Source organism: Leiobunum rupestre, chromosome 1 (assembly GCF_980474605.1).
Source record: "Leiobunum rupestre chromosome 1, qqLeiRupe1.1.hap1, whole genome shotgun sequence".
Classification (NCBI taxonomy): Eukaryota; Metazoa; Arthropoda; class Arachnida; order Opiliones; family Sclerosomatidae; genus Leiobunum; species Leiobunum rupestre.
This window is the reverse complement of record NC_143384.1, coordinates 89,176,233-89,195,181: the sequence shown is the minus strand read 5'-3', so window position 1 is coordinate 89,195,181 and position 18,949 is coordinate 89,176,233. Positions and strand designations below refer to the sequence as shown.

General features: G+C 38.8%; 1 protein-coding gene across 1 annotated transcript; it reads right to left on the bottom strand.

Annotated features, from left to right (window-relative positions):
• Positions 1-1,042: 1,042 nt before the first annotated feature.
• On the bottom strand, positions 1,043-13,795 carry LOC149968830 (uncharacterized). Its single transcript, XM_090168947.1, has 5 exons — positions 13,603-13,795; positions 3,262-3,595; positions 2,575-3,192; positions 1,214-1,423; positions 1,043-1,137 (listed from the first exon to the last, which is right to left on the bottom strand). Exons 2-5 carry the CDS (start codon positions 3,278-3,280, stop codon positions 1,043-1,045), a joined length of 942 nt encoding a protein of 313 aa, XP_090025073.1. The 5' UTR covers positions 3,281-3,595; positions 13,603-13,795.
• Between the last annotated feature and the right edge of the window lie 5,154 nt (positions 13,796-18,949).

Genomic DNA, 18,949 nt, shown 5'->3' with positions numbered 1-18,949 from the left:
AATTTGTACTCGATGGGAGTAAATCGAGATGAAAACAATTTTTTCTAGCTTTACATCATTACTCAAAAATTTAAACGTATAATAGGCCCACAATTTTATAAAAAACAATTGAAACGCAAAAACGATTATGCGCCAGTAAAATATTTTCTTTCTGGCGCCATTGGGCATCTGCATAAACGGGAAGCCCCTGCAGCCTCACATGACCCGTAAAATATTTTCCAAAAATAAAAATAGAGATTGTGCACAAAAGGACCTTAAGGGCGGTCACTAGGATCCGCTAAATAGCCAGTCCCTCTCTCTCACCTCTAGCTCAAGTTATTCAGTGACATTTTAAATTCCTTTAATTCAGTTGACCGGGTAATAGCGAGGCAACAGAGTTGCCAGATTATTTTTAAGGATCTCGGACAAACTCCGTAAGAAAGCAGCCCAATTATCCGCCCAAATGAATCCTCTTTTCGGCGTCACTATACATGGACTTAAACAGTATACCTCTAAAGTTTACACGTATTTATTTGACATTGTACACTGTCTTGTATAAGAATAGAAATCATATACATTGCTGTGATCTAATTTACATCTATTTGCCAAATATAGTACGAATATTTAAATGTCGTCGTAGATAGTTGAATTAAAAGACTTCAATAATTCTTTGGGGTACGAATTGTGAAGAAGATATATTGTATCTACTTGCTGAGGTTAAGGGCGTCCACTTACAAGTAATACTGCTATTAACCTCAACAATTTGTTTGGAAAGGAAGAACCGATGAGATAGGGGGAACCCCCTCTAACCCGTGGGGAGTGAACTCGCAACTTGCCCTTTAAAATGTTTTTATGTGAAAGTTTGACCACTGGTTTACAAATTATTTAATTTTTCTTTTAGTCTTGCAAAGTAAATCATCCAGTGATAAAGTACCTTATCGAATTCTTAACCACACTCGGATCAAGGTACCGTAAGTTTTCACATTGTCTGTAATACCAAAAGAAACGTCACGCCTTAAAAGTGCGCAACATTTATCAGTGAAACCAAACCGATCAACCGATTTTAATAAAACAAATCAACAGTTTGCCTTAAGCAGGTGTTATTTTTGTTTGGGTTTGTTTCGCCGCATTTCAATTCGCCGTCTGGCCATTTGGCACCTGCAAATTACCCAGTCGAGGCATTCCGCCACTAATTCGCTTCGCGGCATTTCATTTCGTCAGTATAACAACGTACCTGAGGATCCTAATAACAAGAAAGTAGTTCGACGTCTTTTAGCGCTACCTCTTGTAAAAATTGAAGAACTGGACCAGGTGTGGGTAAAATAAACGAAGAGAAGCCAACTAAAAATCTTAAAGAAAATGCTTTTCTGAACTACTTGGTTGAAACCTGGCTTAATGACTTCGATGCTAGGTTTGATAAAGCCATATGGAATCCCTGGAGCAACTGTGAAGAAAGAACAACACGAAATATGGAAACATGGCATCATGTGCTCAACAAGAGAGCCGCATGAGGGTGCTTGAAGGTAGAGGTAGTCAGGCGGACGGCACGGGAACAATAATTCACTACATTGTTGTTATCTCTTTAGTTATTAAACTTTATTATGTTCTTACTTTAACTTGTGTGATGGTTTTGAATTATTTCAAACAAAGTTAAGACATAACACTGGTGACGGACATTCTTTTTACCGCATTTACGAGACGGTATTTTAATGGCGGTCGCCCTGCAAACATTTCCCCAGTTTTCGGTCCACTTGGAGCCGCTTAACGTTGGTCTTTGTTGGAAGAAGTGGCTCACTCGTTTTGAGAGTTTTCTCATCGTAGCGGCTGTCCACGACGATTCCGTGAAACGTGCAGCCCTATTGCACTATGCCGGAGAAGAGGTATGCAATATTTTTTATACATTGCCTGATACTGCCACTGCTGCGGAATATGCAAAGGCTAAAGCGGCACTCTACAAATATTTTACGCTGTTGGTAAATATCAATCACGTTATATTTGTATTTTGGCAAGCCGTAGAAATTTAAAATGAGACAATAGATGATTAGTGTACACGTTTAGGTATATAAGCTTCCGAAGAGAGAAGGGTGTCTATCCGGTGATTGAGAATTTCATTCTCAATCACCGGATAGACACAAAGAGCTTGGCTCCCGCCGTTCACCCGCGCCTCTCCCGTTCCTCCCCCACCCGCGCCCCCATCTCAATCACCAGAATTTCTATTCACCAGATTCTCCCGTTCACGGGTTGCTTTCCCCCAACCCCCCATTCACTGGATACTTTATCTCTCGTTCACCAGCTCCTTTCCCCCATTGCGTTCACCCCTTCTAATCACCAGTTGCTTTCCCCCCATCCCCATTCTCCAAAATTAGTTTTCCTCGCGCAGATATCTGGAGATTAGATTTTTACCCGTTTGCTTATCGCTTCAGAACTCCTTAATTTCTAATCTCTAGGCAATAATAACAAGTTATTTTCAATTTAATTAATTTTTTATTTTATTTTAGAACTTTGTTTACATGTTAGTAGGTACTATCAGATATTCCATTAGATGGTTATCTTGTGCATTACACAATGAAAACAAATTAAAGTAGCTAAGTTTACAGGTTAATTGATTATCTACGAGTAAATTAGTAAAATCTTGTAGTACTTCCGAGGGTGATTTAAAACAGCCAAAATAAGATTTTACTTGATGGTACGAATTAAATTGATCTGGGTACAAAAATAAACCCTCGAAAGGTTTTCCATATAATAATTCGTGAATTTTTTTAAGGTTTTTAACAATAGCTAAGTACATGCATTCGATAACATTTTTATGTTCGTTTAAAAGATTTATTTGAAACCGAATAAAATCAATTTTTTTTTGGAACTCACCGATTTCGCGAGCTCCCAGATCCAGAACATGACCGTAGGCAGAGTTCAATTTGATGTTGTTGGTAGTGGCGACGATGGATACGTTGTTGTCGTGATAGTCGATGATGTTGTGGGTTAGAGACGATGCTCCGGTTTGCGTAGCGGCGAAAAGCTCTCCCCAAAGAGAGAGTAGATTGGTGAAAGCTTCGGAGGTCAGGAACAGAATATTTTCGTTCGATTTTTTGAAGAAGAGAACTTGTAATTTTGATCCGTCGAAACCAAAAGAAATGTAGACTGATCCTCCTAACGTGATTTTTATGTTGATACGTCTTTCTTGGCCCCTGCGTTTGGATACGGTATGCGTCTCGGCTATAGAAAATGAAAATGTTAAGCCTTTGTCCATTGAAATAGTAATAGTATTAATAAAATAATGCTTACCAATAGATCGTTTTTCCATGTTTACGGTAGATGACGAGAGCAAAGCGGATGCACTTCTTTTCAGTTCAGCGTCTCAGAGAGAAATGACGCATGGGAGATTAATCAGTTCCTATCTTGTTGAGATTAATTCATCACGTGATCTAAACTTCAAATAACCCTCAAATTCTATCGGCTCTCTCTCTCTGAGATAACAGTTCTAGACACTCGAAATTAAACCGTCCCGTGCTCGAAACTGCCTCTAATTATCCCCATTGACGTCACATATTAATCCACTTGGAAGAAGAAAAAAAACCCATTGTAGTTTCCTTTCGAGAGCTTGTGATGCAATCATATCCTAGAAAACAATACAATTAATAGAAATTAACATAAAATTAGTATACTTTTAATACCATTTTGTGAGCTACAGTGAAAAAAGTTACAATTTTACGGTAGAAACGTTTTCAAAATACCACAAAATGAACTCAAATAAGAAAATTGTAATTAAAATAATCACTACGGCTATAATTTTAGAAGGTTGTTTCAGGACGGTGATTATGGCAGATGTTTGTACTTCAGTGTCCATATCGGAAATGAAGTTAAATGGAATATTTTGCGAAAATAAGTATAAATTTTAGCATAACCCTAATATATTCTCGAGAACTGAACAAGTTCTTTGGGAATAAGAGATAAGCTTACTATCTTCCCCTAGGCCCTATATAAGGGGGGCGCCTGAACCGGGGGAACGTCACTCTATTGTTGTTCTTTGTGCGTCTAGTACCAGGATTTTTGAAGCGCGCTCTCTCTCTCTCTACGTAAGTTTATTTTGATTTTTTTTATCGTAATTTTTTGAATAAGGTTTAAGTAAATCGGCATTAAAATGAAAGGTGTACAATACCCAGAAATTAATTTAGTTGATACCCCGGAAATGATTATAATCGACTCCCCTGAATTGATTGATATAACTGATAACGAGTTCCCGGAAGTACCCATAGTAACTTTACCCGATTCTCCAGAAATGGAAATAATAGATTTAACTGATACCCAAGACCCTACCCTTTCCTTAACTACAGTAACTGATTCGCAATTGGAACGTTTAAAAGAAATGACAATGGTACGAGATTATCTTAGAGAATATCAACTAACCCATCAAATCTGTTCGCCCCCTATCGATAATTTACCTTCACCCCTTTTAAGACCTAGTTCTATTCCACATGCCGAAGTACGTTTTTCGCCCTCGTATACGCCTATGGATGCTCCCTCACCCTTTCTAGAATCAGATGACACATGCCACTCTTTATCTTTGGAAGATAATTTTATCATGTCGTCCCTCAGTACGGACAGCATTCAGCGCTTAGCTGAGAACGTACAAGTTGCCCGACGGGACGCGGAGGAACTTGCAGCCGCAGCCGCAAGGGCAGCCGAAATGTTCGAGGAAGCTAAAGCGTTGTTAGCTGCTCGTACGGCTAGTAGTAGTAGTAGTAGTAGGCCACCTCATAATATTTCCCCTCAGCGTAATAATGACCCTATAGCGGTCGCAGGCCCCTCACGAGCTCCGCAGTATTCACCTCCATCGTCTCAGACTGCTGAGAAAAACGCGAACCCCGAGAACGCAAATTTGACTGCCCCCACTTCGTCTCCTCCTCCTCCTCCTCAAGTTGGAGGTGGGTTGGTTGACGTTCCAATAACGCCTCCGTCCTTTCCTAATTTACCAGGTTCTGTTAAAATATTGAATAATAATATCCAAAATTTCCCAAATTTTGGACTAATGGGACGGACTTTAAATGTCCGGTTAGAAAATAATATAGAAAATGGTATTTATATATTGATGGAAACCCTATTAGAGGACTGTTTGCCTTCAGATATGGTTTCGGTTTCATTCGTGAACGTCACTAACCCCGGTTTTCAAATTAACGTCAGTTTCCGGCGTCGGGACCAATTAGACTTGCAATGGTTGATGACGTATATCGATGAAAAAAGCTATAGATCCGAGAACGATGGTAGTTTTTTTGAAGGAATAGTTACGGTTACGTTTAATCGAGTCAGATTACCGCAAGGAGGAATTAGATCAGTTGGGTTAGGGATTTCCCTTGAAAAAGAGTTTTCTTTTTATAAACATTGCACGATAACGATAAATAACCAGGATAAAATTTGTTTAGCACGCGCTCTTGTAGTAGCCATAGCTCATAGAGAATACATGGAAAATAAAAATGATGGAGAACTTAAAAGAAAATATACTACTATAAGACAGTGTAGAGGAAAAAATATTGAAATGCTATTACAGACCCGCGAAGCTAGGACCCTTTTGGCTTATTCTGCATTAACAGACGAAGAATGCGCGGGTCCGGACGCTTTAACTCGGTTCCAAGAAATCTTGCCCGAATACAGTATTATCGTTTTTCGATTACGCGATCCCGTACCCTTAGTTATTTTCGGCGACGTCGAAGAAGAGAGGGAACTAGAAGGACCTCTCCGCAAACGTCTTTATCTTCTAAATATTGACACACATTTCAACGTAATTACTAACCCCAAACCCCTTTTCGCGTTTAATTACTTTTGCGAAAAATGTTTAGTAGGTTTTAATCATCTCGCTGACCATAAATGCCTTCTTTTCTGTCACGCTTGTTGTAGAAAACAAGATTGCAGGAAGGACGTAGATAAAATAACTTGCCAAACATGTTTAAGAGTTTTCCCTAATCAAAATTGTTACGATTACCATTTATCAGGACCCGAGCCCTTATGTAATAAAATTTACGTTTGTAATCTTTGCGGAAAATTTATCAGTATGTTTAAGCGTAAGGCAGTACACGTTTGCGGAGAGACCTATTGTCTTTCGTGTAGTGAGTTTAACCCCGCAGGTCATCTATGTTACATGCAACCTTTAGAGACCGACCGACCGTAAAGATTCTGCCGATAAAACTACTCGTTCTCGAATAAATAGCAATAATAAACGGGTCCACGACTCCGACAATGAACAATCACCACCAACTAAGAGAAGTACTCCAAAAACGGAAGTCTTTGTTTTTTATGACTTGGAATGTAAACAAACAAATCGTACTGACGCCAATGCTTTGATTCACGAACCAATTTTATGCGTCTCGCAAAAAGCGTGTAAATTCTGTTTCGAAGAAAAAGATAGTCAGTACGCATGCGCTAAATGCGGTAGTGGTCCTCGGGAGAAAATATTTCTCTCAAAAGACCCCGTCGGCGACTTTCTAGAGTATCTTCGTACGCTTAACAGAGTGGCTGATAAGATAATATGTATTGCCCATAACGCTAAAGGTTACGACGCGCAATTTATAGTACGTAAAATGGTCGATTTAAAGTGGACCCCTAAAGTCTTGACAGACGGGACCAAATTCATGAATGTACAGTATAAAAAATTAAAATTCTTAGATTCCTTAAATTTTATGCCCTTTGCCCTTTCTCAATTCGTTTCCACATTTGGTTTAGATAATAATTTAAATAAGGGACATTTCCCGCATTTACTGTTTAATACCGTAGACCATGAATTTGATCCAGCCCGTTCGAACGAAACCAATTACGTACTACATAATGACATGCCTCCGATGGACGCGTACGACCCTAATCGTTTAAGCGGTAAGGCCTACGATGAATTTATCCAGTGGTATAACGATTCCCGGTCCGAAGCTTGCGGAAATTCGGACCCCAACTTTAATTATTTTGATTATAAAAGAGATTTAATCCGGTACTGTCGCCAGGACGTAAACATTCTTTTGCAAGGCTGTTTATCATATCGTTCTATTTTCATGGATAAATTTGAAATAGACCCGTTCTTAACTGCGATAACGATTGCGGGAGTATGCAGTTTTATCTTTAGGAAACACTTTTTACAGTCCGATACGATTGGTGTAGTGCCCCCTTTCGGCTATCGTATGAACTGCAACCAGAGTTTTGTAGCGATCGAATGGCTTGAATGGATGTCTCACTTACGAGGGAAGGAAATTCAGTCTGCTTTTAATGGATTTGAACCTAGAATTCTTAACATTAACGTGGACGGACTTCTCGATAACGAAGTGTTTCAATATCACGGATGTTATTTTCACGGGTGTAAAAAGTATTTTCCTATCAATAGAAACTTAGCGTTATACGGCGACAACACTCAGACCCATAATTCGCGATACGCGTCAACCATTGCTACCACTAACCGCTTGAAACAATTGGGATACACTGTCCATGAAAAATGGGGATGTACTTTCAAAGCTGAGCGGAGTACTAACCCCGCCATCAACGCATATCTTTCTACCGAAAATTTAAAATTAAAAATTAAAGAACCAATCCGCCCCCGCGAAGCCTTTTTCGGAGGACGTACGTCAGCCTTGAAATTACATCACAAGTGTAAAGAGGGGGAGGAAATTAAATACATTGATATTTGTTCACTCTATCCGTGGTGTAACAAGTATTGCAAGTTACCCGTGGGACACCCTAAAATACATGTAAAAGCTCCTTTCCCTGACATTTCTACCGTAAACGGATTAATAAAAGCCACAATGTTACCGCCTCAAGCTCTCTACCATCCCGTTTTACCCCAAAGAATAGGATCGAAACTAGTGTTTGCCAACTGCCAAAAATGTAGTGAGTCTCGAAACCAGCAGGATTGTCCCCACGAAGACTCAGAGCGACAAATAACTGGTACTTGGGTTGCAGACGAGGTACAGTTGGCAATCGAAATGGGTTACAAGGTCATTTCTATTCACGAAATTTGGGAATACGAGGTAGTAAAATACGACCCGATATCGAAAGAGGGCGGTCTTTTCTCCGAGTACGTCAACGCGTTTCTTAAACTCAAACAGGAATCCAGCGGCTTACCCGCGGGAATAGAGACCGATGAAGAGATTAAGAAATACGTTGACGAATATTACGAAAAGGAAGGAGTAAAACTTGATCCTACCAATATTAAAAAGAACCCTGGTCTTCGTACCATCGCGAAGCTTTGTCTTAACTCTTTTTGGGGTCGTTTTGGTTTAAACCCTCGCAAAGACCAATCGGCTATTATTAGCGATCCCAAAAAATTTTTCGATTTATTCTTAGACCCAGACATAGAAGTTAAATCGGTTATTCCCTTAAGTCAAACGCATTGCGTGATCAAGTGGGCGTTTTTGAAAGATATTGATCTTGTTTACCCAAACACGAACGTAGTAATTGCTGCCTATACGACCGCAATGGCTAGGATCAAGTTATACTCTTATTTAAGGAGATTAGGCCAGCTTACGTATTATTATGATACGGATAGTTGCATTTATCTAAAAGAACGAGATGGAATAGAGATTGATACGGGCAACTATCTCGGAGACATGACCGATGAGTTGGCAAAGTACGGAAAAGGCTCGTACATCCAAGAATTGGCAACAGGTGGCGCAAAAAATTACGCCTTTAAAGTACTGAACCCTACGACCGGTAAAGTCTCCTACGAAATGAAAGTCAAAGGGTTCCGTATAAATCAAGGCATTAAAGATTTGGTTAATATGGACACGCTTAAAAGATTAATAGGTGTCGACGGAGAAACGAACGAGCCAGTAACCGTACCCCAGCCGAGGCAGATTTTGCGTCTACCCGATCATACGGTCGTTTCCGTCGACCGTACTAAAATCTATAGACCCGTCGTAGACAAGGTACGGTTACTGGACGACTTCACTACGGTACCCTACGGCTATAAAGCGAATCTATTTGCTCCTGAGGCCGGGGACGTAGAGCCCTCCAATCGCTAATTCTCGTTTAAAATTAGTCTCTCCACTCTAAAGTGAATATAGGTTTCAGTCTTACGACTCTAAAGTAAATATAGTCTTGCGACTCTAATGTGAATATCAAACCTATACGGGGTAAGGGATGAAATAGGTTATTCGATTATATTTTTCCTCCGCTGAAGAGTCCCATAAATTTAACCGAATTTTAATTTACATTTTCATTTGTACGCTAGTACTCGAAGAGAGATAACCATGCAATTTATTCATCCGTTTAATTGCGTAACGGCAGGCCCGAGTCAGAGTGGCAAAAGCTATTTAATTGAATCTATAATTAATCACGAAGAGGAAATGTTTGTTCCGGGTTTCAAAGAAATACATTGGTATTACGGAGAATGGCAAGCTCTATACGATAAAATGAAGCACAGGGTAGTTTTTAAAGAAGGATTGCCTGTTTTATCTGATTATGACGGAAAAGATCCTATATTATTAGTTATCGACGACCAGATGAGCGAGAGTAAAGGTCAAATTGGTGATTTATTCGTGAAAGGCACCCATCACCGTTCTCTAAGCGTTATTTTTATTACACAGAACTTATTCCATCAATCAAAAGATAGCAGATCCATATCCCTGAATTCGCATTACATAATTTTATTGAAAAGTCCCCGAGACCGTCAGCAAGTGGCTTATCTCGCTAGACAAATGTTCCCTGATAAGTGGCGTTTTGTAGTTGACGCTTACGAAGACGCGACTTCGAGACCTCACGGTTACCTAGTATTCAATTTAACTCAAACTTGTCCCGAAGATCAAAGAGTCTTGACTAATATTTTACCGGGAGAAACGTGCTACGGTTATCTCCCTAAATAAATAAATAGAACTTACATTTCGTAACTTCAATCAGTTATGAATCATGTCTCGTAGAGTACGTATCGAGAGAGACGCTCTCCGATATCTCGGTCGTTGCAAACCCGTTCAAAGAAAAGCCATTTTAGCTAAAGCCGACAAATCCCTCATAGACGCTATCAGTGAATGTATTCATAACACTTTAATTGGTAACGTAAAACTATCAAATACCCAAAAAACCAGGTTATCTCGTCATAAAAATACCCTTCGAAAACTAGCTAGTAAGCGGGTAGCTTGGAAAAGTAAAAAGAAATTGTTAGTTCAGTCTGGGGGCGGATTTTTCTCGTTTCTTCTACCCGTCGTTTCAACCCTTCTTGGTTCTATATTTGGTAGTAAACAATGAAACACGCCAGAAAAATGATTCTCGTCCCTAGCGGCGTTTTAAAGCCAGACCCGTTCCCGCACCCCCTCGCTCTGACAGTCTCTGAATTAGACGTTAAGATGGACCAAATATTAAATATGAAAGATTTAGACGACGCCTCGAAATGGATTTTATACGAACAAGCTTTAATGACACACGGAAATCTACGTAAGCAAGCTTCGGCTCCTAAAGAAATCGAAATTGCCCCCGCATTCGACTCGCTAAGTAGGGACTGGATAGACGATTTGCCTTTGATATATTACCAAAAAGCGCAAAGCATGGTGGATCAGTTGGAAACTGTACCCGAAAGAATACGGTGGGATGAAAACGGGGAGCTCGTAATAAACGGTCGACCTATTAAAGGTTCCAATATTAGCGAAATTACCAAAGCGTATTTAAATCCTAAAACCCACCCAAAACCTATCGGATATTTCGCGTTTATTTCCAATTTAACCCAATTTAACTCTTCACCGGCAATCCAAGGCTTTCCCTCCCCGCTAGCTCCGAGAACCCGACAACGACGTTCTCCCGTTAAACGCGAGTATCCGGTTCCTCAAAGTGGGCGTGCGCGCAGGACAGATAAGCCCCGTCCCACTCGTAGCCTTAACCGAGATCACTCCTCCTCCACGTCTGACTCTTCTCTTCACTCTTATAAACAAACAAGGAGTCGCGCGCAAAAGTCTAAAGTATGGGCGAAGCTATTTTAGAAAAAATATATTTTAACCCGAAGCATCCGGCTTCTTTCGGAGGCGCTGAAAGGTTATTCCAGTCCGTAAAGTCTCACGGCTTAAGTAGGGAAACTGTAGAAAAATGGTTAAGAGGAATCGACGCTTTTACGATGCATAGGCCGAAATATAAAAAGTTTCAACGAAATAAAATAGTAATTAGTAATATAAGGGAACAATACCAGGCTGATATTAACGATATGCGCTCGTTAGAGGCAGATAATGACGGATACAAATACATTTTAACAATTATAGACTGTTTTAGTAGAAAAGCGTGGGGGTTACCTCTTAAAACTAAATCGGGGAAAGAGGTTTTGAAAAATATAAAAATTGTTTTTAAAGACGGAATTCCATATAAATTTCAATCGGACAAGGGCACGGAATTTAGGAATAAAGAAGTACAAGGATATTTCAAAAAGAATAAAGTTAAATTTTTTAGTACCGAAAATGACGAAATAAAAGCCTCTATCGTAGAAAGGTTTAATAGAACGTTAAAAACAAAAATGTATAGATATTTTACCCATCACTCCACAAATAGATATTTGGAAGTCTTACAGGACTTGGTCGAAGCGTACAATTCCTCTTATCATAGCTCAATTAAAATGGCCCCTAATGACGTTTCGGAAAATAACGTATTACGTGTGTACAATAATATCTACTCTAAATATTATGCCAAGAAACTGAAAATGAAACCGCAATTCCAAGTAGGGGATTTGGTTAGAATAAATACAACTAAAATGATATTTCAAAAGGGTTTCGAAGCTAATTATACCGAAGAAATATTTAAAGTCGTAGCTATAGTTAAAAGACATCCACCCGTTTATAAAATAAAAGACTTGGCAGAAACCGATATAAAAGGAACGTTCTATTTTCGAGAGCTTCAAAAGGTCAGTGCGCCTCGTTCGTTCAAGTTAAACAAGATTTTACGTCAGAGAACTAAAAACGGAGTAAAACAATTGTACGTTAGTTGGCTAGGATATCCTCCATCGTTTAATAGTTGGGTTAATCAAGATGACGTCTGGGATTTACATAACTCTTCCTAGTAATACTAGAGATAAGAATAAGAATAATTCAGAAAATACTCTAGCCTCGTATTCTACAACGTTGGCCAAACCCATTAGTTTACGCGGAGATTGGGAAATTGCTCTGGTAGAAATTATTTATCCTTTATCTTTTTATAACGTAAGCGAGCCAATGGGATGTGGAATAGAAATTAAGGAATTACTATCGAAACCTCCAGCCCACATAGTAGATTACAAATATACCTACGACTTCCGCGAGATACCTCAGGGCTACTACAAAAATCCTCATGAACTTTTGGCAGTACTTAATGAAAGTATTAAAAGTTTGAACCTTGATTTAAAGGAAAGCGCTAATTCAGAGTTCGATAATGATTCATTAGGAAAATTTGAATATAGTTTAGAAAGTGGACACGTACAATACACTTCCTATAGTAAACATTATTATCAACTCGAGTTATCGCCAAAGTTGAGGAAAATTTTAGGATTTAGAGATAATGTTACTGATATTTCACCTAAGGTAGCATTCAGATCAGATTCCCCTATGCAATTAAACTTATTCATCCCCGATCTTATGTTCGTGTATTCCGATTTGGTAGGAAATGAAATGGTTGGGGATACATTAGCCCCCCTTTTGCGAACAATTGTTGTAGACCAAAACGCCCCCAATGGATCAACCGTTTCAAAAACTTTCGATTCTCCGCATTACCTTAAACTGAGTAGAAATTATTTTGACTGTATCGACATTAATATAAGAACTAGTTTAGGTGAATTCGTGCCATTTCAGTTTGGTTCAGTCACGTGTAAAGTACATTTACGACGAGCTCAGTAAAAAAAAAAAGAATGGCTTATCAGTACGTTGATAGAAATTGTCCCTACATGCAATATTATTTAAATCAGGCGGGGGGAGGAGTAGATTTACCTTATTTCTCTGGGTTTGCGGGACAAAAAGGACACGGAATTGGTAGCTTTTTTTCAGGGCTAGCTAGGTTTGTATTCCCATTCCTAAAACAGTCTGCCAAATACGTGGGAAAAAGGGCTCTTTCTACAGGAAAGAAAGTACTCGGAGACGTCTTGCAAGGTCAGGACTTAAAAACGTCAGCCAATAAACGAATGACAGAAACTGTGGACGAAATGGCAGCGCAAGAAGGTTCGGGTCGTCGCAAGAGAAGAAAAACTACTAAGAAACCATTGAAGAAGAAAAAGAGTTCAGTTAAACGCCGCAAGTTCACGCGTACGGTTCGCGATATTTTTGCTCTCTAAAAAAAATGGAAGTACTTAAAAGCGAATTAAATATTTTCAACGAACTACCAACTCAACTCAGCGTTGAAAAAGGTCAAACGGTATGGTGTAAGCCAATTTCATCTATCGACAGCAGTTCTATCATCGAATTCGTGGTACCGGGTACGGGAGACTCTTACACAGATTTGGCAATGACAATGATATATTGTAAAGTAAAAATCGTCAAAACCAACGGTGACAACTTGGATGCCGGGTCTAACGTTTCGCTCGTGAACAATTCTCTGCATTCGCTATTCAAACAATGCGAAGTGAAACTCAATGATACGACGGTTTCACCATCGGCCTCAAATTACCCCTATAGGGCCTATATCGAAACCTTGCTCAACTTTGGGTACGATGCAAAAAACACTCACCTTGCGACATCTGGATGGTACGATGACACGGCTGGAAGTATGGATCTGATAACAAACGCCGGATTCATAAAACGTCAGGTTCTAGCTGCTGAATCAAAAGAAATTGAACTTTACGGGAACATTTTTTGTGACATTTTTAATTTCAACAAATATTTAATTAATGGCGTACAACTTAAGGTTTCACTCACTAGAAATAGCGATAATTTTACCCTTTTTAGCGACTCTGTCGACGCGTATAAAGTCGAATTTATAGACGCTGCTCTAATTGTACGTAAAGTTAAAATTATGCCTAAAATTTTATTAGCCCATCAGCAAGGATTATTACGTAGCAATGCCAAATATCCCTTTACTCGTACTGAAATTAAAGTTAAAACATTAGCTAGTTCTATTCAGAACGATAGTTTTGACAATATATTCTTAGGTCCGATGCCCAACAGAGTCATTATTGGTTTAGCCACCAACAAAGCGTATAAGGGCTCCGTTAAGTCTAATCCTTATAATTTTGAAAATTTCGACCTAAATTATCTGGCTCTATACGTTGATAACGAACAAATCCCTTCGAAAGCGTTGACCCCTAATTTTAATAGTAAACAATTTACGCTGGCCTATCATTCGCTATTCTCGGGATCTGGGATACTCTACCAAGACGGGGGAAATCACATTGCGTTGGCTCACTTTCCTCTAGGCTTTGCCCTATATGCTTTTGATTTAACCCCCGACAATTCGGCCAGTGACGTCACGTTTTGGAACCCCGTAAAGAGAGGGCAACTACGTTTAGATTTAGGATTTGGTACCCCTTTAAAAGATTCTACGGTCGTTATCGTGTACGCTGAATTTCAATCTTGTTTACAGATAGATAAAAATAGGAACATTATTCGAGACTATTAAAATGACTACGACAAACGTGGACTTATCTCAGGCACTGTATAAAACACCGAACTTTTTAGGCGTGTTTTCTTCAGATAATTTAAAACCCATGGTGAAATATCCGCAATCGCTTATCATTAATTTTGATAAAAGGGGCGAAACAGGTTCTCATTGGATTTGCGTCTACGTCGATGGCCGAAAACGGGGATTCTATTTTGATTCAATGGGGCTTCCCCCATTTTTACCCACAATCAGAAAATATTTAAATTCAATGTGTAAGACGTGGACATTTAGCAAAAGACGATTGCAAGGACTAACTAGTAACGTTTGCGGCGAATATTGCGTAATGTATATTTTGCATAGAACTAAAGGACAGAGTACAAAAACGTACTACCAAAAGTTTTCCAAAAATTGGGAAAAAAACGACAGCAAGATATTTTTATCTTTCGCAAATCATGCTAGAAAAATCATCACATCGAATTTAGCGAATCCATTAGCTAGAGAGAGAGGTATGGTGACTGACTGGAAAAAATCCGGTTCCAGAGGATAAAACAATATATTCCCACGCTATCTGGTATCTTTTAGAGATATGACCCGACCTCTCTCGAAAACATGCGCGCGCTTCTATGGGCGCCAAACCATTTACTTTCGAATAAAATAAACCATCCAAAAACAAAAAAATTAAAATAGAATCAGAAAGTATTGGTAAACTAGTTAGGACAACGTGGGTGGTTTACGCAATCTAGCATGAAAACAAAACATTGGTAGAAATATATTATTGCATTATTCCTGTACGTTCTATTTAAAGTACTTTCTAAAAGTCATTGAAATCTGTGACCGTCTTGAACCATTGAAATATGTTTTCTACCCGTCATTAACAAAATATCTTTAGTACACGCAAAATAAGATTGGTGAAAAAAACATTGCCTTAGATAATTTAACAGGGATTTAGTTAGCTTTGGGTCTTGTAATGATAAAAAAAAAAAGATTGAAATTTGACTCTGCCATTTTATTTAATAATATAAACTCATGTACGCGAAAAAAACAATTGTAAACAATTTTTCCTATGTAACTTTTTTAATAAATACTTTAAAAAAACGTAACAAAAAAAAGACTCTTTATTGAAAATCGCTTACCCTTTTTTTTCCAGAATTTCGATAAGTCAACCAGTCCAATGCAAGAACGTACTACAATGCGGACTCTTATCTGTAAATTTGTTAGACTTTGCACGAACCTAAACCATCTTCTCGTGACGTACGCTAAGAGGAAGATGGTGGAAATTCCCAGTCTCACGAAATTAATTATCTACGAACACTATTTAACCAATGGAAAAATTTACAGACTTTACCCACTTATTTACACACTGAATAGATTCCACACTCAATCACTAACTTAGATTTCATCACGGAAAAGAAGGAGATAGGATATAGGGGCTAGGAGTTGGTGGGGATGGAAAATGGTATAAAAAGGGAGTAAATCAATTAGAACAAATTATTTCAACCTTTTTCTTTGCTTGGAGCAAAAACTAAATTGAAATCAAAATGAGGTAAATATTATTTTAAGATTTAAATAACTTTTAGAACAAAAATTTTAGATTTTAATTTTCTTCATGTAGAATTGAAGAATTGAAGGGAATTGTATTGCAAAGCGCGAGCGATGATACAATTAAATTTGAGATTAGAATAAGGTAATAAATTAAATTTCACGAATTATTTATACTGTACTAAAGTTAAAATTTTATGTATTGTTCTGTTAGCTTTGAGGTTGGAGAGCCCAGGAAGCTTCTTCAAGTCTGGGAACATCAATTATATTGGGACGATGAGGGCGAAATACATTCCAGTAGGATACTACTCATCGTCCCAATTATTTTATAATAAAAAAATTAACATTTATCACGATTCTTTTATTTTCCTATCCAACAATAATCATTTCAGTATATATCAAACATTACAATAACAAGGATTATATGCAATTGCAATTGCTAAAATAGTGTATTCTACCGAGTTAATAGTCTCTAAGATTTCCTCCTGGGGGGTTCCCCCCGAAACAGGATTAATTTTTATCAAAGTTGTATCAGAAGTAAATTAGTGCGAAGTAAGCGCAATGTATTTTCAGCTATTCTAATTTGCCTAATTTAACACGTGACGAATTTTTTTCGCTAACCGATGAGCAGTAACCTCTATTTTTGGTTACATTTTACATTCTCCCGTGACGTCAATTGGTTTCAGCCAATGAGAAATCAGGATTTACTTGAAGTTTCGAGTGTTATTTGATCTCTAGATATACGACTCAGCGTTCTTTTAGTTCCTGGACCTCATCGAGAAGAGACACGTAGATTTTCGCGCTCCGTACCCCGCCTTCTCGACTCTATTTACAGGCAAAGGCTTAAGGATTTCCGTAAAAGTAAGTGACTTTATTATTTTACTGTAGAGGGAAATTAGGCCTTGTTTAAATTGAAGTAAATAGACTTAGATTCTAGTCAAATAGTCTTAGAGTCTAACCAAAATAAATAGAAAAAACATTTATTGAAATTTAGGCTTAACCAATTAGGCTTAAGAATGTTGACAATAGCTTATAGAAACTATCAGTTTACAGTATGGACATCGAAGCGTATCGACTTGAAACTTTTCGTCACTGGAGAAACCCCCACGTTACTAAGGAACAACTAGCGAAGGCTGGATTCTACTATATTCAGCGGGGCGATGAAGTACGATGTTACAAGTGCCATGGCGTATTAGAAGGATGGGAATCAGGAGACGTACCAGAATGGGAACATGCTAGATTCTTTCCACACTGTCCGTCGAGGGATAATTCACCATCGGAAAAAAAGTACCTTTCGCAAGAATGGGAGATCCCGGCACCACCAAGGGCAGCGGCACTGGAGGATGACGATTTCATATCTATTCCGGTCAGACGTGGTGAGGTAGAACTTTTATTAAAATTATTTATACAATCCGCACTTGCAGAAGGTAGTTCGTTTCAGCCCATTAAATGAAATTGTACATATTCCTTACGAAGATCGAGTTAATTTTTTTTATATTGATAAAATGCGATTTAAACGCGTTATTTATAATGTCGGTCTAATATTAGAACCTGTTTTACGCAATCATGTAATTAAAAGTAAAATAAAATTGGAAATTAATTAAATTGAAAATAACTTGTTATTATTGCCTAGAGATTAGAAATTAAGGAGTTCTGAAGCGATAAGCAAACGGGTAAAAATCTAATCTCCAGATATCTGCGCTAGGAAAACAAATTCTGGAGAATGGGGATGGGGGAAAGCAACTGGTGATTAGAAGGGGTGAACGCAATGGGGGAAAGGAGCTGGTGAACGAGAGATAAAGTATCCAGTGAATGGGGGGTTGGGGGAAAGCAACCCGTGAACGGGAGAATCTGGTGAATAGAAATTCTGGTGATTAGAAATTCTGGTGATTGGAAATTCTGGTGATTGAGATGGGGGCGCGGGTGGGGGAGGAACGGGAGAGGCGCGGGTGAACGGCGGGAGCCAAGCTCTTTGTGTCTATCCGGTGATTGAGAATGAAATTCTCAATCACCGGATAGACACCCTTCTCTCTTTCCGACTGCTCGTTTACTGATTTGGATGCTGAACTTAAAGCGCGTGTTATACAAACTTGCCGATTCTCCTCGATTCGACGCCGAGCTCTTCGTGATCCAACCCTCACGTTAACTGGTCTACTTGATTTAGCTCGATCTTTGTCCTTGGCAGATGCCCATGCCGCTTCGATGGAGAAACAAATCCAGTCACTGAAACTTCATACACCGTACGCGACTAACCCAATATCACACCCTATCGTGAACAGAGTAACAACTCAATCTGGACATAATTCCCGTTCCTGTTACAATTGTGGCAATCCATACCCACACGATAGCGAATGTCCAGCGAAAAACAGGCATTGAAATTTTTGCGGTCTTAAGGGCCACTACGGAAAACTGTGCGGGAAGAAAAAAATTACGGATGCTAGCGGTAAAAAACAGGGCAACAAAAACGGCAATCGAGGTCGTAACCGAAATGGTCGCCGTAGACACAAGGCTAAAAGGTGGAATAAGAATAAAGCCGAGAAAAAAGGCTCCACCGTAAGCAGTAACGAGTCAAAGTCAAACACTCGCACAAAATATACTAATGATTCAGATTCTTCTACGATTACGTTGTCTACGCTGTCCACGTCACCTAGTGGCAGACCTCAGGTCGATATAAAAAATAATCACACCGTTATTACGGGCCTCATTGATTCTGGAGCTGATATCAACCTTTTACCCGAAGAAAGTATTCTGAAAATAGAGCCACTGCCGAACCTTAAGAACACATCTAAGAGAATTTTTACTTATGTTTCTGATGTGCCCTTGAAATTAGATGGCAAGTTCGAAGCTGCCCTTCAGTTTAACACGACACGTCTTAAAGCAGATGTTTATGTCATAAATTCCAGACACGGACAACCTTTAGCAGCATTAAGCTATACAA